This window comes from Radiomyces spectabilis, assembly GCF_025331425.1.
Source record: "Radiomyces spectabilis strain NRRL 2753 chromosome Unknown BYT42scaffold_6, whole genome shotgun sequence".
Taxonomy (NCBI): domain Eukaryota; kingdom Fungi; phylum Mucoromycota; class Mucoromycetes; order Mucorales; family Radiomycetaceae; genus Radiomyces; species Radiomyces spectabilis.
Genome location: NW_026251931.1, coordinates 1,976,316 through 1,997,146, shown reverse-complemented (window position 1 = coordinate 1,997,146; position 20,831 = coordinate 1,976,316). Strand labels below are relative to the sequence as shown.

At 42.6% G+C, this 20,831-nt stretch overlaps 8 protein-coding genes across 8 annotated transcripts; 2 read left to right on the top strand and 6 right to left on the bottom strand.

Annotated features, from left to right (window-relative positions):
* Positions 1 to 1,852: 1,852 nt before the first annotated feature.
* BYT42DRAFT_645008 (uncharacterized protein) lies at positions 1,853 to 5,238 on the bottom strand. The gene is made up of 4 exons (XM_051572643.1): positions 5,156 to 5,238; positions 4,870 to 5,097; positions 3,969 to 4,804; positions 1,853 to 3,905 (listed from the first exon to the last, which is right to left on the bottom strand). Exons 1-4 carry the CDS (start codon positions 5,162 to 5,164, stop codon positions 1,997 to 1,999), a joined length of 2,982 nt encoding a protein of 993 aa, XP_051424150.1. The 5' UTR covers positions 5,165 to 5,238; the 3' UTR covers positions 1,853 to 1,996.
* Positions 5,239 to 6,017: 779 nt separating this feature from the next.
* Positions 6,018 to 7,664, bottom strand: BYT42DRAFT_570065 (uncharacterized protein). Its single transcript, XM_051568358.1, has 6 exons — positions 7,329 to 7,664; positions 7,219 to 7,270; positions 7,058 to 7,153; positions 6,925 to 6,986; positions 6,741 to 6,866; positions 6,018 to 6,679 (listed from the first exon to the last, which is right to left on the bottom strand). The coding sequence occupies exons 1-6, from the start codon at positions 7,512 to 7,514 to the stop codon at positions 6,269 to 6,271; spliced, it is 933 nt and encodes a 310-aa protein (XP_051424149.1). The 5' UTR covers positions 7,515 to 7,664; the 3' UTR covers positions 6,018 to 6,268.
* Positions 7,665 to 7,711: 47 nt separating this feature from the next.
* On the top strand, positions 7,712 to 8,903 carry BYT42DRAFT_570061 (nucleophile aminohydrolase). The gene is made up of 7 exons (XM_051568357.1): positions 7,712 to 7,769; positions 7,829 to 7,911; positions 7,967 to 8,090; positions 8,145 to 8,246; positions 8,300 to 8,443; positions 8,500 to 8,612; positions 8,676 to 8,903. The coding sequence occupies exons 1-7, from the start codon at positions 7,749 to 7,751 to the stop codon at positions 8,836 to 8,838; spliced, it is 750 nt and encodes a 249-aa protein (XP_051424148.1). The 5' UTR covers positions 7,712 to 7,748; the 3' UTR covers positions 8,839 to 8,903.
* An 852-nt stretch (positions 8,904 to 9,755) lies between these two features.
* On the bottom strand, positions 9,756 to 10,332 carry BYT42DRAFT_614063 (uncharacterized protein; the record flags this gene model as incomplete). The annotated part of the gene is made up of 2 exons (XM_051571806.1): positions 9,756 to 9,827; positions 9,895 to 10,332. 2 exons carry the CDS (start codon positions 10,330 to 10,332, stop codon positions 9,756 to 9,758), a joined length of 510 nt encoding a protein of 169 aa, XP_051424147.1.
* A 126-nt stretch (positions 10,333 to 10,458) lies between these two features.
* On the bottom strand, positions 10,459 to 11,141 carry BYT42DRAFT_614062 (autophagocytosis associated protein; the record flags this gene model as incomplete). The annotated part of the gene is made up of 2 exons (XM_051571805.1): positions 10,459 to 10,748; positions 10,799 to 11,141. 2 exons carry the CDS (start codon positions 11,139 to 11,141, stop codon positions 10,459 to 10,461), a joined length of 633 nt encoding a protein of 210 aa, XP_051424146.1.
* Positions 11,142 to 11,926: 785 nt separating this feature from the next.
* On the bottom strand, positions 11,927 to 12,878 carry BYT42DRAFT_341036 (uncharacterized protein). Its single transcript, XM_051563119.1, has 2 exons — positions 12,612 to 12,878; positions 11,927 to 12,549 (listed from the first exon to the last, which is right to left on the bottom strand). The coding sequence occupies exons 1-2, from the start codon at positions 12,865 to 12,867 to the stop codon at positions 12,041 to 12,043; spliced, it is 765 nt and encodes a 254-aa protein (XP_051424145.1). The 5' UTR covers positions 12,868 to 12,878; the 3' UTR covers positions 11,927 to 12,040.
* Positions 12,879 to 13,078: 200 nt separating this feature from the next.
* BYT42DRAFT_570051 (S-adenosyl-L-methionine-dependent methyltransferase) lies at positions 13,079 to 17,892 on the bottom strand. The gene is made up of 21 exons (XM_051568356.1): positions 17,289 to 17,892; positions 17,136 to 17,230; positions 16,997 to 17,070; positions 16,879 to 16,930; positions 16,760 to 16,800; positions 16,588 to 16,696; positions 16,278 to 16,530; positions 16,088 to 16,217; positions 15,920 to 16,019; positions 15,345 to 15,859; positions 15,079 to 15,275; positions 14,873 to 15,011; positions 14,718 to 14,809; positions 14,448 to 14,661; positions 14,355 to 14,385; positions 14,194 to 14,284; positions 14,034 to 14,133; positions 13,831 to 13,970; positions 13,756 to 13,767; positions 13,504 to 13,685; positions 13,079 to 13,450 (listed from the first exon to the last, which is right to left on the bottom strand). The coding sequence occupies exons 1-21, from the start codon at positions 17,681 to 17,683 to the stop codon at positions 13,338 to 13,340; spliced, it is 3,075 nt and encodes a 1,024-aa protein (XP_051424144.1). The 5' UTR covers positions 17,684 to 17,892; the 3' UTR covers positions 13,079 to 13,337.
* A 1,063-nt stretch (positions 17,893 to 18,955) lies between these two features.
* BYT42DRAFT_570044 (MBOAT, membrane-bound O-acyltransferase family-domain-containing protein) lies at positions 18,956 to 20,809 on the top strand. The gene is made up of 4 exons (XM_051568355.1): positions 18,956 to 19,292; positions 19,361 to 19,693; positions 19,766 to 20,558; positions 20,634 to 20,809. Exons 1-4 carry the CDS (start codon positions 19,028 to 19,030, stop codon positions 20,722 to 20,724), a joined length of 1,482 nt encoding a protein of 493 aa, XP_051424143.1. The 5' UTR covers positions 18,956 to 19,027; the 3' UTR covers positions 20,725 to 20,809.
* Positions 20,810 to 20,831: the final 22 nt, after the last annotated feature.

Below are 20,831 nucleotides of genomic sequence, written 5' to 3'. Positions count from 1 at the left end.
TGATTCTGACTTAGAAGCGTTCAGCCATTACCAACAGAGGGTATTTTGCTCGTCGACCGGTCGCAAGATATTCGGGCAACGGCGAGATTCGGGCATCATGACCTGGGGTATCCAGGTGCGCCTTAGAAGATTCACATTGGACTCCATATAACGTCATATTAGAAAGATTTACACTATGTCAAGCGTCGATTTACCAACAGAAGTCATTCTCATTATCATTTCGTATCTAGCGAGAGAGCATGTCTTCCGATTGCCAACGATTAATTGACATTGGTTTTATGTGGCAAGTTCTTTTCGCTACCGCAATCTTACTCTTCGCAATGACGATCAATTCAAGGCGTGCAGTAATCTGTTCCAGGAAACTTCGAAAAGACAACGTAGACCGACTCTCAACTTCTATTCGAAACGGAGTTACGCGCATCAAGTCCGCTGCCTCGACCTCTCACGACTGGAAAAATCTTCTCTTGTGACAAATGGGACGTTTCGAAGACTGACCACTGACTGCATTCACCTGACCCTGAATATCTATCATTGCTAATATTTAACGAATGACGCGATTACCAGGATTCTAAAGCATAACAGCGGCTTGAAGCATCTGCATATGGCAGAGAACCCCGGCTTGGATGCGCGATGTCTTTTCGATGCATGCGAAACAGTGCAACAATTACACACCCTCAATCTTTGCTCCATGCCGCTGTTTTTCCACAATAACTAGACCCACAGACACATTCAAGCGCTTCACAACTGCTTTCCAAACTTGCACACGCTCAAAATGGGTTCCATGCGCCTTAAGAAGCACGTAGGATACGATACATTAGCAAAATGCTTTATATCGATACGACAATTACGGTTACATAGGGGCGGGGCCGACGAAGTAGCCGCATACATATGTCACTGTCAGTCGTTGCAACATCTCTCCTTGGTCAATCCAAAATTGTGTGACGATACGCTGTCAAACTTGTCACTTGGCTGAAAACTCTGGAGATTTGCACGCCCCATCTCGCTCTGATAAATTCAAATGATATTCGCAATCTCGATGTCGGCGGATACAAACGCTTTCCCTCGATTTTATCTAGCCCGACGATTCCTTGCAGCTGTTAAGACGAATTCGCCCCAGTGGACTTAAAGAGTTGTCGTGCCCTTTCGTAACAACAGATGACATGATTGATGTATTTAGTGGAGCGTTTTCCTACTAGTCTAACCACCTTGCGACTCCGGTCAGGACCTATCAGTGTGGAAGGTCTGAGAAAATTATTGAAGCATTTCCAATTCACCGAATTCGAATTTGGCGCTGTCCCAATACACGACCTTGATATCGCCGACGAAATGTGCTCTGTATTTGAAGAATGGAAAATCCTTATTTGCATACACTTATACTGGACATGGACGATATCACTTTGGAACTTCTCCGTCAGCTTCCCAACCTGTATCCCAACTTGCGTGTATTGAAAGTTCAATACCCACAATTCACGCGAATACACAATTCCGTGTATGTGAACTCTTCATGCCGTTGAAGCGACTTGAAGCGTTCTACATCAATGACGTCTGGGACATGTTCGACGAACCTTATTTACCATCGTTTCCATGGCCGTTTGAGGATAGATATCAAGAGTTAAGCAAGGAATTTTGAGTTTCGGAGGAATTACACATAGTTTGGTAAAATCAATAACTGAAAGTAAATATCTTGGTGTGCAACCAATAAACAGCTAGAGTAAAAGGAAATTATGGCGATTCAAATTTGCGAGACTAGCACATAGCCTTACTGTAAGTATTGATTCAATTGATCAAATATAATGCCTGCAAACCCGAGAACATCATCTACGCGACACGTCCTCCCCAAGTGATATTCCTCCTTTTAAAGAATTACAGTCATTCTATTGATTTGACGATATGGATAAAGAAATGAGATTGTTTCGATGGGATTTAGCATGCAGATATGAATAAATAAAAGAAGTATGCATCAGAAGGAGAAGATTACGAATGGAAAATGATTTTTCTATAAGTCTTCTATCAGATCGTCTCCCTCAGCACTTTCTACCACAACAATGTTCATCTTCAGCTCGGCCTTTTCCGTAGGATAGATGACCTTGACGGTCATTGTATCAGTGCCACCATCGTTTACAAGCGAGCGTTCCGGCACATACACCAAGCTATTCAGGAGTTGATTGATCTTGCTCTTCGTTGTACGCTGAAGCTCAATACTGACAGTGGACAATGGATGCGCGTAACCTTGAATTTCGAACCGGCTTCGTTCCACAGCAACCTCGATGCGGACTTCATCGACAATCGCTGGACCACCCCGAACATATACCACGTCTAGACCATGGAATTTGCCTGGCGCTGCCTGCTGTACTTTTCTCGTCTTCACAAAAGATGGCGCACGATAAATAAACCTTTGTGGACCAACCAATTTCATTGGAACCGACCACGCTCCGTTGCTGGAAATAATTGCTTGAGTTTTTGCATCACGATGGGGTATATCCAAGTCAAATTGCCGGAAGACCATATCAATGACACTGCCCGATTCAATCGGCAAATGATTGGTCATTTTTCCAAATAGATGAATATTCCAACTGTTTGGCATAATCTTTGTCTTCAATTCTTGCTCTGCCAGGCTATTCTTCTCGAGTAATTTGTGGATGTCCAGGTAACTGACGGGATAAAGGACTTCGCGCGGCAAGATATTAAACCCGTTGGCTTCCAGCGCTTGGCGATGCTCACGCACATATGTAGTGATAGCCTTAGGACCACCGCAGTTGAAGCACTGAGGATCGTAAGTATACGCGGAAAATGCGTTTTCTGCCATTTCCCTAAACAGTTTCCATCCACGTTTGAATCTCATCAGACCTTGAGGTAGATACAGTCCGTCCTTGTCCAGGGTCCATTCTCTGTCGCTCCATATGCTTGAATAATCGGATCCAATGAATTCGAGAGTCGGATCTGGCGGAATACGAACCCACAGGGCGTCCATGTCCATGTAAGTGCCGCCATAATTATACAGCAGCAATAACCGGATGTAATCGGTGAGATGCCAATAAAAGAATGATCCCTTTTCCCATTCGTCCCATCCGAGAAGCCAGTCTTTGGTGCCCGAGCCGAAATACCAATGCCAACGTAAGAGATTTTCCTTGTTGAAGTGGACCACTTGAATGTTATAGCCATGTTCTTTGTAGTCACTGAAGAAATCTTGCGATAGGGTGTTCGATAACATAAAGATCACAGCGCGAGGTTCGTGGATCCATACAAGCTCCAGAGCTCGCCAATGCCGATCGGTGAATGTAGATGCATCACTTGTCCAACACACCCAGTATAACAAATGCCAATCCTCAGTATCGGAGTAAACAGAAGTGCTTGGTGATAAAATATCCTTGATAATCCACTCGTCATGCGATGTCATCTGAGACGGTAACAAATCATCTTTGACGGACGAGCCTGACACTTTGGTGAAATCTTTTTGTTGTCGCAACGTAACACCTTTGAAAGGATCACATGCCAAGTTCATCGATCGCCAATCGTCCTTTTTACCATGGCATGGATAGCAAACAGCACATTTGCTCGTATCCAATCCGTTACATTGGGATGCCCCCGCCTTGATGTTGTTATACATTGTTTCCATGAGGTATAACTTTCCATTATCGAATCGTTTCGCCACCTGATCCTCTTCACAGACGTTGATATCTTGAACTCGTAAATCGTGCTGAGGTTGAATATTGTAACCAAAGAGCCACACAGCTAAACTTTGCGCATCGTCGGCAAGGAAGCGATGGGGTGATGGAATGCCAACCGCGTACTGAACAGTATCGTATGACAAAACGATCAAGTTACCCGAGACAAAGGTGGGTAGAATTGGCATGCCGTAATCGGGGTCGATTGCTTTTTCCCTAAACGCGTTTGGTGGCATATTGCTATCAAGTCACTCCGCATTTAGTATATCCCAACCCAATCTAGAATAATCCAATTCAATTTACCGATATGTCAATCCCTTCCAATACGCGGTCTGCGGACCCAGGGTTTGTAATTCGCTGATAACCGTATCCCAACGCACAAACACGTTGTCGTCCGTCTTGATCAAATAATTATACTGATTCTTTGTCGACCATCGTAACGCTTCGAGCAATTTTCGGCCCCTATCTTTTCTGAGATCAGACGTTGGGACAAGAAGGAGATCCTTAAATCGCTGTGATTCCTCTTGCAACGTATGACGCAATTTCAATTCATCTCGAGCTGAAGGTGATTGGCCGATCACGAAACGGTATTGTACGTTTTCATGAGGTATCAGTTTCAAGGATGTCTGTCGCAGTTGCTGACGGCGCTTCATGGCTTGCGTGGACCAAGATGAAAGAATAACGACAATGATACTCGCGTCAGCCGGCAGCTGATCCGCTAGGGCAAAAGATGGATGCATAAGCTGGGTCGAGGTATAGTTTAATGCATCGATTTGGAAAAGGGTAAATAGCATGGTGACACCGATCATGAAGAAGAAAGTTAGTGCTAGCATTTTAGCAGCAATGAGCTCGGTATCAATCTTGGCGTTATGAAGATTTTCCGTCTTTTCGCTGTGTTTGGGGCGTGGGTCGAACCGTAAACGCAGAATATTCGCCACTAGTAGAAAACAGGACACAGTGAACCACACTTTGATGGGCTGATCAACTGAAACATAAGACTGAACAAGCGCTGTAACCAAGCCATTGACAATTATCAGTGTAACGATACGAAATGAAGCATTTGCCACACTATAAAGGTACAGCCAACGTCGCATCAAATTGGTAGTTAAAATCCAGCACCAGTAGCCAGCTAGCACGCACTATCCATGTCATCAGGCAATTAACAAGACGAAGAAGCAGCATCAACCATTACCGCGTTGCCTACCCAGCCATTTGCGAGCCAGTAATCTGTTGCGGAGCTTTGTAATACCAAGGCGCCGCCTGCATCGCGTTCGACTATGCTCCAAGCTGCTTTTGTATTATGGAATACGCCAAACACATATGGTAAGAGGCAAAATGCACGGAGAAGTAATAGTGGGATATGGAAACGTCGGGGCACATTTAGATTGGAAAACGAGTTCCGTTTTTGTCGGAATGAAGGAAGTGCACTGGACTACGAAGAATGCAAGATCAGCCACTAACGCTTCCATTAAGTTTCATCTGTAGTGTACCGTCGCCATGATCAGTCGAACGCACAGGCTTTGGACTGGTTTCCAACGGTTTAAGCCTCAATTATTTTCTATGGCGATCGTGTAGCAACACATTAGCTGACTTTGAAGTTTTTTTCCGGAAACAATATTTGATTCACGGAAAAACTCATTGTTGCACAAGATGGAAACACCTCATTTACCACCCTTTCGGAATGTCAATGAAGTTTTGCACAACATAACACAAAAGGGGCACCTGATCAAGTCGTATTCTTAATGCCTGAAAATATTGCTCTATGTGGCAATAAATTCATGCAACAATAAGTCTTTTTCAAGCTTCCAATGCAGTATTGGACGTTGAATTGCGCGTAATTTAAGAGTCTAACAATCGTCATCAGTCTCTGAAGAGGCGGTCTATTTTATGGCCCTGAATTTAAACAGGAAACAGATAAAGTCCTATCGTCAAAAATACGTTTGAGCCAAACACTTACTTTGAAATTGATGCAAATCTCATGCAATGCTTCAGCCCATGTTTCATCTGCTGGAGTTGCACCAGAACGTTAAGTAAAAATTCCTGTTCTACCTCTCGAGCCAGTCGCCAGGCCCGCACTAGACTTTTGACTTTCACCGGCATGCAGTCAACCAGCCTTTCCGTTTCTAATAGCTTTACCGATTCCCACAAGCACTATGGCTCCTCGAGGACACATCATGACTGAACATCACACATCGACTTACAAGACTGCGGGGATCGCATTTCTCTGTACCCTTTGACAGGGGTTTTAGTTTTCTCCTTTGAATTTTTTCTTGAAACCGACTAGAACGGAGACCTTTAGCCCGCAGTGTCCGTTGTTATGGAGACGAGAAACACTCATTTTGCACCATATTCGAATATTCAAACTGGATAATTTTTATTCCAAGATCCAACTAGGAATCTTCTAGGTTTGTAAGCTTACTCTATTAAACAGCTCGAGAAGCAGATCATCATCCTAGTCTCTGCTGCGGATAGGATAACCAATACCGAGTTACTGATATTGAGGCTGTGCCGATGATTCGATGGTGGATGAAGACTGGCCCGTTAATATGAGATATGATACATGTAATTAGAAAAAAAGATGTTCAATGGTTGTCCTTGCGTTTTTAATCCTGTTTTTCATCTGTTTTGGTATTCTCTGATTCAAAATCCATCCCGCTGGTGTTTAAAAACTCGCTTACGCCGTCATCATCTTGCGCATTCACCATCTCGTTGAAAAGATCGCTACCAGCTTCCTCGCCTCCCATATTCTGATCTTCAAATGTGGTAAACATATCAAGGTCGTCATCTTGCGCCGTTGTGTTTTCCGTCGACTGGGCAAACGCATCTGCAAAATCACCAGGGGCGCCGCCATCATGAGTTTGCATCTGTTCATTCTGATCTGACATTGGTTTTTGGGGCTTTTCTTCTTCATCTTCCTCTATGCCAGGGATCGGCACTGTTCGGAAACCCGTTGTAACATGATCCACTTTCACATCCATCCAACTACTCATGTCCTCTACTGCTTTATCAATGGACTGACATATTATACAGCATCAGTATCTGGCTCTAGCATATTCCTGATGATGATCAAACTACCTCTAATGATTGCGCCTTATTCAGCTCCTCCATTCGTTTCCAGAATTCAGATCCGGTACGTTTGATTTTGGCGATCTTCTCGTCGTGTTCTGTTTGCCTCTGCTTTAATTTGTCCTCCAGCTCATTCTAAAGACGATATGTGAGTTATCATGCTGTGGGGTTTCGGTTGGATTGTTGATTTTACAATTAGTTTCGAGAGTTCTTCCTTATTATGAGAAACATCTATTGGTGGAGGAACGATGGATGCTATTCATTTGCGCAAATTGCACGATCAGCAAACGCTAATTGCGATAGGTTCCAGCTCACATATGATTTACCGGCATTATATGGTGTAAATATTTCTGACAGGTAATCGTGATTTCTTTTATAGCGTGCCATGGCAATATCGCGCGATGATATATCGTCCAACTCGTCTAATACAGGTTTAGTTGTTCGTTGATTCCAGTTTGATGAGGGCAAAAAATAACGTTATACCTACCTCCAGAAGGTTCCTCTGTGTCTTCGACGAGAGGCATGGATTGTCGGGAAGACTGTATAGGCTGTTTAAGCGCAAACTTCAACAAAGAAATTGTACATGTCGCAACTTGCCTTATTAGCGACGCGCTTTCGGTGATCTACCATGGGTGCAGGAGCATTTCGATACGCTTGTTGCATAAAATGACTTTGGGACATGGGCATCGCGGGATTCATGCCACGGCCTGGGATCCCGTAGGTTTGTGGTACATTTGGTGAAGCGTTCGCCGCTTGATTATAGTAATATTGTGAAGGTGTCATCGTCGCCTAATCTTCTCAAAAAGAGCAATGTCGTTTGTCGGTTCTTTTTGACTGTTCCCCTTCCCCCTCTTCGCTTTCTTCCCCTTTTCGTTTCTCCATCGCCGTGACTGTTAAAATTATGTCATCCTTGGCGGAGATCCAATCAGGCACACACGCAACCCATTGTCGAGTAGGCTTCAAAGCGTACGTTATTCTCTCTTCAGTCAACTTTTGCCTGTAAAAACCCATTGAATCATGACATCTATTGGTACAGGGGTAAATTGATTTTAGGTATTAATAAACAGTGGCAACGATATCTGATATATAATGAATAGTACGATCTATCAGTCTCAACATATTCGCCCGATGGACGCGTTTTCCAAGTGGAGTATGCAAACAAAGCCGTCGACAACAGCGGGTACAGTTCACTATATCTCTCTATGTATTCTCAGGTATTAACAGCTGCTTTTTAGAACGGCTATCGGATTACGTGTGAAGGATGGTGTGGTATTAGCAGTAGAGAAGCTTCTTCAATCCAAATTACTGGTCGCAGGTGCCAACAAACGTATTCAGAGTGCGGATATGCACATCGGTATTGTAAGTAAGTAAAATCGATAAAAGAGCGAGGAAACTAAATTGTTATTATCATAGGCGACAGCAGGTCTGCTTGCTGATGGACGTCATGTTGTAAATCGTGCCCGTGATGAAGCCCAGGCCTGGAGAGACATTTACCGACAACCCATTCCCGGCAAGGTAACGAAGGCTTCGGTTAGAATGCCATGCATCACCACTAAACAAGTTTCTAGACCGTTGCAGACCGTCTTGGACAATATGTCTCGGCACACACGCTTTATTCAAGCGTACGACCCTTCGGTGTAAGCACGATCGTTGCTTGTATGACGGACAAGGAACCTTCATTATATATGATTGAACCCTCCGGTATATATTGGGTAAGTTAATGAACTGTGAATAAATTATTCAGGAAAGTTACTTAATATGTAATTAGGGCTACCGAGGATGTGCGGTTGGCAAAGGTAAATCGGTAGCAAAGACAGAAATCGAAAAGTTGAAACTGGACGAGATGACATGCCGTGAAGCTGTGAACGAGATCACACGAATGTAAGTGATATCTGCTGAGACATGTTCTGCTATCTACCTATCTCATGCGAATATGATCTCTAGCATCTATACATGTCACGATGATGCAAAGGACAAAGATTTTGAGTTGGAGTTGAGCTGGATCTGTGCGGAATCGTCTTATGTTCATAAATTTGTACCAAAAGATATCAAGGAGGAAGCAGAAAGATTGGCCAAACAATCCCTGGATGACGAAATGGAAGATTAGAAAGCCATCAAACCTACCGTTGCTTGAATAAATACTCAATGTTTATAACGCTCATTAACTCCTCCCAAATTGCTGTGAATGTCTTTTTATTTTATTTTCTAAACTGCGATATATTGTTGAGCAATGCATTTCGTAACATAAGATCAAGACTACAATCAAGGCTTAACTGCTTATTCTTTCAACTTTTGCAACGGATTAAATACAAAACGCCTGTTTGTATGTTATTAACGGAGTGGATGCATTAAATGAACTGTCATTTCACTCTGTGATTGCATGACACTGCAAAAGAAGGCAAACTGAGCCGCAAAACTCAACCTATTTATCTTCTGCACTCAAGGTTTAATGATGTTAGTCAAACGCAATTCTATGCAGATGGGGGCTTTTTTTACGTTTTCCGTTTTATAAAAATAACTACTATTCAAGGTTTGCTTAACTCCCTTTATGAATCAGATTTTCGGTTGTCGTGAGAGCATCAATGTTACAGAAGAATTTCAGAGGAGAAATCTGATTTTGGTAGTTTAGTGCGACTGCATTATACGGTTAAATGGCGTAGCAAAGACTATCTCATGAATCATCCGATTTTCCGAACAAAGAACTTCCATCTTACTGCATCTTCTTATGCAGGGTAAAAAATTCACTCTAAGACGAGGAGAATAACTGCTCTTTTGTCGATAACACGGACTGACAATTCATAAACATGGTTGACTTCCATAATATAGCAGTTCTATATTGAATAATTGAAAGAAAACACAAAGATGAATTAGGTGTCCAAAGCTAATGTGATATGATTATCTATTATGTTTTCCCAAAAGAGTATGCGTGTAAATGTATGAATGTTTGTGATAACAGTATGCCATGGTTCACTAGAGAAAGACATGGTTTTCTGTTTGCAGAGATTGACAGATATCGTCCTGTCATTAATTGTTTGCGTTTTGATCCACTTGCATCCGATTATCCTCATTTTGTCCAGCTAATCGCTCAATGTTCGCCTATAACATGCAAATTGATAAGCAATTGTAAAGTTTTCCTGCCTCTGCTGCAAGGGAAGAATATTACCTTGAATTCTTCTGCAACGCTTGGATGTCGATCTTGGTGTGCGTCTGAATTTTGTTGAGATATAGACGGACCGTCTTGTGAAGCAGGTTTGGAGGGATCATTTTCATCATTAAACACGCCTTGCTCAAGCGCTAATTTTTTGGAAATCCATGGTTTACTGCGAATTGATTCACTCGATTCTACCTCAGATGTATTGCTCGATACTTCCGATTTCACATGCTGTACCCGTAATGATGAAGCTACATCGTGACCTTTGAAAGAATTGCCAGCCGATTCTACTTCGTGAGCTTCTGTAACCAATTGAATATCCGGTGTTTGAGAAGGCTCCGTTGTCGGCTTATCGTCAGTCGTCTTTTTATGAGACGGTCGTTTAAATGCAGCTGAAGTCCTTTGCCACCATGATCGTCGCCTGGAACCAGGTGTATCTGTTGAGCTCATTGCGACATGAAACTGCGTAAAAAGTAAAGGGAGAAAGCAAAAAGATAGGAAAGGCAAGAATGGAGGGAGATTTTTCTTTTTTGGGAAACACAGGAATGACGCATATTGCAGGGTTTCAATGTTTCACTATGCGAATTTTTCGACGAACATGACCATGGAAACCGGACAATGAATTGCTTGACCCATAAAGGAAAGCCATACTTTGATATAGTTCTCCGTCGTTATAGAGTAGTCGATGGTTTGCATGAGCGCTTCGGTGTTGCACGGGTGAATGTACCAAAAGGGGGTCCCAAGAACTGGGTGCTCCGTTAGGCTGATCGATCCTTGGATGCTGATAGGCGAGTTTCTCAGATTATTGGCTAAAGTATCGGGTATGACGTATCTGTAGAGATCGTCCAGTGACAGCGGCGCTCCGTCTACGGTCACTCAGTAATCCGAGGTTTCCTTAAACATACAAAATTCATACCTGAAAAGGAAGCATTGAAATATAACACTGGCACTTGATAGCTAGTTGAGTATACAATATGATGCTCCAGTGATATCAATTGATGGCTTGCAGTGATATATGCTGTGGCAAGATCGCCGCTGTCTTCATCGAATGACATGCTGTTTAATTCTGCCGCATTTATTTCTTCTCCCTCTTTCGACGATTTATCTGCATATGCTGAAAGAATACTTCGTCGCAAGTAGGGTTTATATTCTGTGTCTATCAGTTCCCACTGATAGTGACGGTCTTCCAGCGATTGTGATTGGCGATGGAAACTTCGTATAGCATCGAGGAATTCGCAGGTTGACAATGAAGACACCATTTTTGTATGACGAGAGAACAGCCCGCTTCTGCTGGCTGGCTGGCTGGCTGGCTGGCTGGCTGACTGGGAATGAAATAAAATTTACAGTGCTCCTCGGTAGGGCAATAGGCAACCGTAGAAAATATTTTTCTCTTGTCATTTTTCCCCTGTATTCCTTGATATTTCCTGAATAATGTTAAACATATCGAAGACATGAAAAGCTATATACGTGGGAAATGCAAAGGAGCAATGACTGTAGCGCTAATGGGTATTGGAACTTGGCCGTTCCCGTTCTGGTATTACAAACCTGCTTAGTGGTTAAAATCCGAAGGACTACACGATGGATACTTAGAAACAAAGTATATGAAACGATGAAAGCTTCGTTCGAATTGAGCAAGGGCAATTGGTAATTTGAGAGCGATGTAAAGATGGAAAATATGAGTAAACTGAATTGCGCCAACAATCAAAGCGGCAGAACCTCAGTTATGATTTGAGGTGCCTTAGCTTGAGATGACTTTCAACGAAACTGTTACTGACTTCTGTTATTTGCCGGATGAAAACCATTTTATAGAGTTGCCTTGACAACAGTTTGCAAACCCATTTCAATTCGATTAATCGCCAACGTCCTGTTGCCATTATCCAGCAAATCAGAGCACTTTTTACATTTGTAGGAATTGGTCATACCTGTAAGTCAAGAGGGACGAGAGAGGAAGGTGAGAGCCTTGAGATAAAGAAATACAGCCAATCAATTATGCATAATCGATGGAGAGTGGTCGAAAGCAGACATTTTGATTATTTGGTTCGTGATATTATGTTTTGAATGTAAAGGTACTAGTATGTATTGGTGAAAATAATTGCATGGATAAAAGGGGTATGATTGCATTTTCATTTCCAAGTTGAAACTTGCTTCGGAGGAGTTCTTATTCATCAAGGAGAAAGTCTTCCATGATGAATTGAATCGCATCCTGTATCCGGTCATCAAATTCGATGGACAAAGTTTGATGAATGTCTTCCAACCAAGTACGGAGCCAATCATCCAGCGCTTGGTGTTCTTGGAGCCATTGATTCTCCGAGGAATGTCCACTGTCGTAAAACCTTTGCTGTCCATCGCTTGCTCGTGAAACTGTAGCTTTTGAGCTGTATGGCAAGGATTGCTGGATGATTAAAGGCGCCGCTTGTTCTGCGTTTATAATGAGCCCCAGTTGTATAGCAAGCCGTTGGTTCATCATGAAAACATCTTCTGTGAGTTCGACAGCAGCAATACGGGCTGACGGTAAATTATAATTATCGTTCTTATTACTCTGGCGAACAGATATAGGTAGATCGGATTCTACTAGTGGACGGATTGAAGCCAGCAAGTTGGAACGCATGAGATTGAGATGGGCGCGAAGAGAATGTACAAAATTTAGTGATGCGCTTGGTTGATCTACTGCAGGCAAAAAAATTTCACTACAACATGCTATGCGTTCAGTCACAGTGGATAAATCTTACCATTGCCGATCACCTCATGGGTTTTGTGAATGGATGTGAATGCTTGTGGAGCAGCCGTAATAATATCTTCGGTGGTGATTTCCATGACTTGATCGACAATGTTCTCATAATACTCGCCCAAGCCGTTGACTAAGACACCTGTGTCAATGAAAGCTGTCGAAGCAGCGGTATTACTGCCTGCATGAACAGATGCGACAGATAGAAGAGCGAAAATCAGAAAAACGAATGAGTGTAGCAGACGACATGGTAAATACATTAGTATATGATAGGCGAAAGGAAAAAAGAACAGAAATTGCATTTTACCAAGAATTAAAAGCTTTTGCGTAATGTGACACGAGTCGAAACCTTCTTCATATTCTTTTCGCATTAGGCGAATTGCGCTATAGTGAATTCACTTGTAACTTTATTTTAGCAGACTTAGGAAATTGACAGCACTTTTTTTTTTTTTTGCTGATCCTACTAGAGCGTTCGAATCCTGACCTTCATTCTATTTTTTCTACAATGAACAAAACGAAAATAATATGAATGTCGTGATACAAGCAAAGCTGTCCTCACGCTAAAATGTTTGCGGCACGTCAGGATCCCCCAATCCAATTTCGTTCATCCAATGAAACACGCCGAATTCTCGTGGAACAAAAAATGATCGACGATTTTTCATCCTTGTTCATTAGTGCAATAAATGACAATGAGCATAAGTGGGTATCCCGTTTATTACATTGCTGGTGACTATGGATCAACCTGTAAACCTAGCGCAAAAGCGACGGGACGAGCAACGGCATTGCCGATGATTCGATGCTGGTCGGCAATGGTACCCACCAACACATCGTCATCCAAAAATCCTAATTTGGCAGTTTCAGACAGCTGTCACTAAGTCACGACTTTGTCTCCCTACCTTGCACACGAGCAATTTCACGAATACTCAATAATCGTGGTTCTCGGTAATGGAAGCAAGGCGATGCTCGTATTCCTTGGTACGTGAAAGTTGTTGTTACAGTTGAACAGATGTCATGTGGTCGAACGCGCGCAAAATCCATAAACCGTCCTTTAGGCCGGTTCCGCCGTGCCATTTTCCATCTATAGATTATGCATTTCTCTTGTTAGTGTTTCAACGGTTATCTTAATTAACATTCAGCATGTGAATCACCTTTTGACAGCTCTAAAACAAATAAGTGTTAGCTAACGGAGGTCGTTTATAAGCGAATCATATGGTTTAACTTACTTGAAGTTTTGCATCTCGTCCGGCAGCTGATCAATGATTGTGTTTAATGTGGCTCCAGGTGGATCCACAGGTAATAGGTCGACAATCATTTGCACCCAGAGTGGTAGTTTCGGTACATGATGATCTACAAGGTCTGTAGACTGCGTACATGTTATCTGTTAGTGACCTTCATTCGATGGTTACCACGTGTTACACATATATACCTTGATTACACCGTTGCCAAGAGGCGGTAAATCATCAATCGCGTCCTTGATGCTAACTTGTGGAAATGCTGTATGCTCTGGTATATCAAAATATGAAGATCTATCATTTTTCTTATTGTCAGTAGGTTGTACGGTTACTGAGCGTTTCCATAATACTTGCTTGACGCCGCTAGGAAGAATGATGCCGTAACCTCTATTAATAATAGCCTTGTGCGAAACAGGTGGCATTTTTGGTAGTTGGTATCCAGACGCTGTGGGCATCAATCGTTTTCAGAACGAAGATCCAGGCAAAGGTATTTGAATATCAGAAGACAAGCTTACCTGCACCCCAAATGAACACGCGGTTTCGTCGCTGTAAGCGTACAAAAAATAAGTTGAGTAAGCATGCGAAGATGGACCGTATTCGAGTCTTACCTGTGGTAAGCCATGGAGTGCAGCATCAACGACTCCCCAGCGGATCTGATATCCTAACTGGACCAGCAGCGCTATCAGATGATTAAATGGATAAATTGCTGGTTCGTCGTCATTGGATATATAACCAAAATTGATCATGGCTGCAACATTTTCCAGTAGAAGAAACTGCGGTCGAAAATATTCTATATATGATGCCACATTTGCCAAAAGCGAACTGATGAACATAATCGCGTTAACTTTCGTCAACTGGAGCAGTTCCAAAGTACCGACCTTTTGCGAACGGAATTATCGTTATCTCGATGAGAGTTTAAGCGACTGAATCCCTGACATGGATTTCCTGCAAGCACAAGCTCCACCTCACCCTAAGGCCATTTATAAATACTTCTTAAGCATTGTCGTATCCCATAGCGAAGTGGAAAACTTACAGGTGTTGGCCAAGCAGGTCGCGGTTTACCAGAAAGGGACTCTTCTAACAGCACATTAACACTTTCGGCAAAACACGCATGAGATCTGGTATGTGCATGCTGATATGTTGACAAAGCTTTTTGGTCCACATCTACTGCCCTATTTGTTGCGACGGATGATTAGCACCAAGGATTTAAAGTCTTGCACTGTTTCATTTTTGTGTTACCATCGACATTGCGCAATGCCAGCATCTTCAATGCCATGACCAAAGTTTCCACCTCCGCAAAAAAGGTCCAACGTCGCCAGCTTTTTGGATCGCTTTTGAAATGGTGGATAGCGTTCCTGAAAATGCTGTATGTCCGTATTACCCATGATTGGCGTGACAACTTTGGGGGCTTTGTGGAGCTCTTTGTTGAAAAAATACTATCATGCATCCGATCAGAAACCAAAAACAACTCGAGTTACTGTCTTGTGAACGGTAATGAAACATACATGATGACCGGCACCATTATGAGCTAAATTATTCGGTAGACGCGTTGTGGGATCCCAAAATTCGAGATGGGCTACATCCAATGTGTCCGCTTCGCTTCTTTCGATAATAGTGGTTAAAGATATTTCCACCATCCAATTCGTATAAATAACTTCGTTAACTAGATGTCTCATCCGCCGAGTGTGTAGCACTGCTGACACGTCACGTAAATCGGGAAACAGCTTTTTCAATTCACTGAACAGCGGGAACGTTCGCAGTTTCACGAGATCATGATCTGCGTCGGCCGAGGGCATAGCCACAATTTCGTACAAGGTGAGATACCCACTTGAGCCGACGATAAGGATCTTGTCACCCACTTTGTGAGACTTGATGAATTTTTCGCATCGATCTTCCAAAGAAGGCACATAGCAACCGCAGCGAATACGCTTGGAAACAAACATGTGTTCTTCTTTCAGATCCTCAAACGTGGCGCGGTTATGCTCATAGAAGCTTTTACAATAATAGTGATGAGGTGCCTCTACATACAGGCTTGATTAGCATTCGGACGACTATAGGTGGATAGTAGTAGAAACTTTACTTTGATTTTTTGTAGATCGGAATGACACACTGATTTTTCGAAAGATGCTCGAGATGGAATTGACGCCATTCTCGCACTCGCAATGATGGGTGTACCATAGCTACATCATTAAAGACGCGTTAGTAAGGGATAGACATCGGGTGCTGGATTATACCAGTATATGTATACCTCGTTGTTGGAATAAGGTTCGTCCACTTCATGCACGTTGGCTAAAATGGTGTCACTGCCTTTGTACAACCAAATGATAGTAATACATGGTTCGCTGTATTCTGTACGCTGAAAAATTGATGTGATACGTCTGGAAGACGAATACGATGAATATCAGAGCGCACTAATCACCGCAAAGTATTTAACTTACGCGAGCCACAATTCATCTTCTGGCGCTTGTAATTGAATACAATCGCCCACACGGATTTCAACGTCGTCAATGACGATGTGGTCATGGTAATGCAGTCCATTTTTTTTTTCAGGCGTTCCTGGGGTGGACCATTTTTGGCAATCTAGAACCTTGTATTTATAGTCATTACCAGGCAAACACACCATCTCATCCGTAGGGATGACAATGGATAACTTCTTTTCGAGGAGATCTTCCAAGCTTTTTTCAGGTCGCACTATTATCATTGAATAAAAATGGTTCTACTGCAGTGTGACAAGTCTTGTCAGCTTACCAGGAGGTTGTATACATCGTAAGAATTTGTGAAACACGGGCTGAAAATATTTGTACGCCACGGGTGTTGCTACGGTTAACTCGTTTTCCCATGCTGTTCGTTCTTTTTTCTGGAAAAGAGATCGCGTCATTCAATCATCAGAATTTCGATGTCAGCGTTATGTAGAACCTACCAATCCCTCATATTTTTGCCGAATGCTCTCAAATGTAAAATCTACAAATATGTACAGAATCAATGAATCAGAAACCTGCAATTGCTGTTTGGTGCACCACATCCACGGTAGCCACTCACCTTTCCAAAAAGGGTGTGACTGTATATAATCGGCGTCTGTGCCGAGGTCAATCTGTGGAAAACGACAAAATAATCAGTCTAACCCATGTCCTGCTATATCTCTGAAGATTGAACCGACCTGATAACAGATTTGCCACATTAGTAGTTTAGCATTGGCAGCAATATGAGGTTGAACATTCTTATGCATCCAGCCTATAATTTTTCTGTGAGTCTTCAAAAAATATTTTGTACGACGGTGGCATTTCTCTTATTCTTACATGAATGCGGGTAACGTTGAGAAATAAAGGATGAAAGCAAACCACCGTATTTCGTGTCTTGAATGGTTGCATGAGGATATTCTTCGATAAAACCACTGTAATCAACGACTTTTAGTTTTGGCTGTGTAGGAATCTTGGTGAAGGTTCACTTACAGTATAATCTTGACCAATTCAATGCGACGCTTGAAATTGTGATACTTGTTTTGGTAATCTGGATTAGGGTGTTCCAGTCGGTAGTACAATTCCTCATGAACGAAGGTACTTTTGATCCAAATGCGGGGTTCCTTCTTCTCGCGATCGAAATCTCCGCAGGACCAACTGTCAAAAGGGACACGTTCCATACGCACAGATTTTGTAGGATCAGTAGGATCATTGATTTCACCATCGACGTAGAGAGTTGAAAAATTTTCAGAGATTTCTGTTGGTTCGTCTCTTGAATATTGATATACGACGAAATCGCGAAGCAGCAGTTCTACCCAAGGTTCTTCTTCGTCGTCCTCATCATTAAGATCGGCATTGTTGGTTCCTTTCGCGTCAGCTAAAAGCATGTTGACTGCAACACTTTCAGGATAACCGTACGTTACTGGCGGTGATATTCTTGGCTTTTTAGGGCTCTTATTTTCGCGTTCATCCTGAGAAGGCACTGGATCCGCGCAAGGCGTCGGCACAGGAATCTATATATTAAGGTGAATTACATTACTACGGCTGTATGGAAACCGCATAGTATCACTTACAACTACGGATACTTTCTTGCGCTTGACAACGGTGAGCTTGTGAGCCAGATCCGGTGCCTTGTCGATGACTGTCATTGCAAGTAAGATAGTTGGTGGCACACAACCTGCTTAGGATGAAGGGCAACTGTGCGTGACTGCTAATTTACATGTCCCAAGTGAATCAGATTTTCAGATCTAACAAAAGAACCAACTTTTTTTCACACCAGTCAGAGATTAAACGCGTAGATCCGAGCAAGGTACCTGCATATCTTAGTAACATACTTGGAGAATACTTAGGGGTAATAAAATGCATTATGACTTGATTTTGGATGTGTCCTACCATCAGCAGCACATGTTTAATATGAAGAGCAGTTGAAACACGTACAGATCAGTAGGCTATCCTCAAAATTGTAAACGCTAAACTTATAACTGGATCGTGATTTGTGTAACTTTGCTAATTCATATGAGAGTTGGATAAATACTACAATAGTATCCACCGTTCAAGTCGAGTTGGAGCCAAATAGTCCAAGTTCGTAAAAGTAACAATGTTTTCGAGCCATTATACAGTAACTTATCTTCCTAGAAGTGAACAGTTCACTCCACTAGGGTTGGCACATATTCTCTGTGCATGTGAAAAAGACACAAAAGAAAATGATTAAAACTACACTACACCAGCTGATATAGCTAATACCATTACAAGAAAATAGATATACGGGACATGACATATCGATACTGTGTCATGGATTACTGCACATTCATGGCTTCTAATATATGAAAATATGCGACTGGTTAACTAAACATCAAGGAATATTCAGAATCACCCATCGGCCATTTCACGGCCTCGTGGAATGGAGGATACAGGTAAGAAGCTTGTGTCACAATCGGATTTGAGCCAAGAAAAATGGCAAGTCAAGAGGACTAAAATAACCAGCTAAGGCAAGCATAAGTAAATGGACGGAGAGGCGTGTTATCTGATCCTAAGATAACCTCGCATCCAAAAAATACTCTGCTTTATTTTTGGCTGTGGACCGCAAATGATTCTGAAACATTGTTTTTATTTTTCATGTGACAAAATCGCGGTTTGAAAGTACAATCGAAATAAAAGCTCTGATTTGGAACTTGACACACTTTCGGCTGCCTCTTCTTATAAGCTCTACTTGTTTTTCCCGTTTTATCAGAATGGAAACAGCTCCAGTGCGTCGGCGACCCACGCGAGTTGTGACGGATAGCGAAGATGATCAATTCGACGGAAGACAGCGGCAAGAACTGACTATCACCAGCAAACGTGTATCAACCATCAGCGAAGAAAAGCAGGCAGATAGGAAGAAAAAACATGCATACTCCGAAAGCAAACATACCATACCTATTCATACCCTGACAAAAGCTTCTGTGTTGTCAAAGGAAGCACCACCAGAAAATTACAGCGGTTTTATTCGCCTTGGCAGTGAGTGTCTTATCGGTTACGTTTCATTACAACATCATCGGGGTCGCGAATGACTGACCTACCATTAGTGCTTGTTCTCGGTGCCAGCAACATTCGTCTCGTCATTGAGAATTGGATGAAGTATGGACTTCTCATCCGGTTCCCCCACAGCTACATACCATACTCCGACTACGGGTTGTTTGTGCTCGCATGGCTCAGTATCCCTATCAGTCTGACGATAGCGTTGCTCGTGGAATATAGTATGGCACGCTTAGCCGCACAAACCAAAGACGCTAAACCTGCATTTCTCAAGAAGCTTACCGTTCTTGAACGCGTGGTCGGCACGACGCACGTTGCTCACCTGCTATTTCTTCTCACGTTTCCCTCCTATATCGTCTATACCAAAATTTATCATCCGCTCGGTAAGACTACAACTGGGAACAAAAAATTGCCACACAATGGGAATTTGACAAGATGAATGGGACTTTTTTTAGTGGGGTCAGCGGTCCTCATTATGTGTCTTGTCACCTTTCTGAAAATGACCTCCTATGTATTGGTTAATCGCGAACTTCGACAACAGTTGATAAACGGCGTCGATGGAGAAATCTACGATAAGGATTCTGCTTATCCTATGAACGTGCACGCTGGAAATTTATTATACTTTTTCTTCGCTCCGACTTTATGCTATCAGCCGTCGTATCCTCGATCACCGAGGTTCAGAAAAACGTTCTTACTTAAGCGTATCGGTGAACTCGTGGTTTGCTTGGTAATGATGTACGTCCTGACCGAGCAGTATGCCAAGCCAACACTAGCCAATTCGTTGCAAGCGCTGGAAGAAAAAAATTATGTGACAATCGTAGAGCGGGTCCTCAAGCTGTCAACAACAGCGGTTGTCATTTGGTTACTGATGTTTTATGCCTTCTTTCACTCTTTCCTGAATGCACTCAGCGAAATCTTGCGTTTCGGTGATCGCACGTTTTATCTCGCATGGTGGAACTCGAGCAATCTTGCTACCTATTGGCGTTTGTGGAACCGGCCTGTTTATCTATTCTTTAAACGCCATGTTTATTTACCTAGTGTACAACAGGGACTTCCCCCTGCGGTAGGACAGTTTCTGGTTTTCCTTGTCTCGGCCATTCTTCACGAAGTTCTCGTCGGCATTCCAACTCATGCGATTACCGGTTTCGCGTTTTGGGGTATGTTGGGTCAAATTCCTTTGATCGCTATCACTCGACCTCTAGAGAAATGGCGTGGAAAGGGTAGCGCTTTGGGAAATACAATATTCTGGTGAGTACAAAAAGGAATGAATCATGTGATAGAGTGGTATTGCGTGATGTTAAATCTCCATTGTTTTGCGTTCAGGGTTACTTTCTGCGTCGTTGGTCAGCCAACCATTGCCTTGCTTTATTATTACCAATGGACAGCCGCTCATAAAACTGTGATAAACCCTTAACAATCCATCCGTCGATATAAATTCGGGACACTACACACTTAAGCACATTTGTAAATGACAATAAACCAAGCATTTTCCACTGACAAGGAAGCGTGATCATTGGTAGA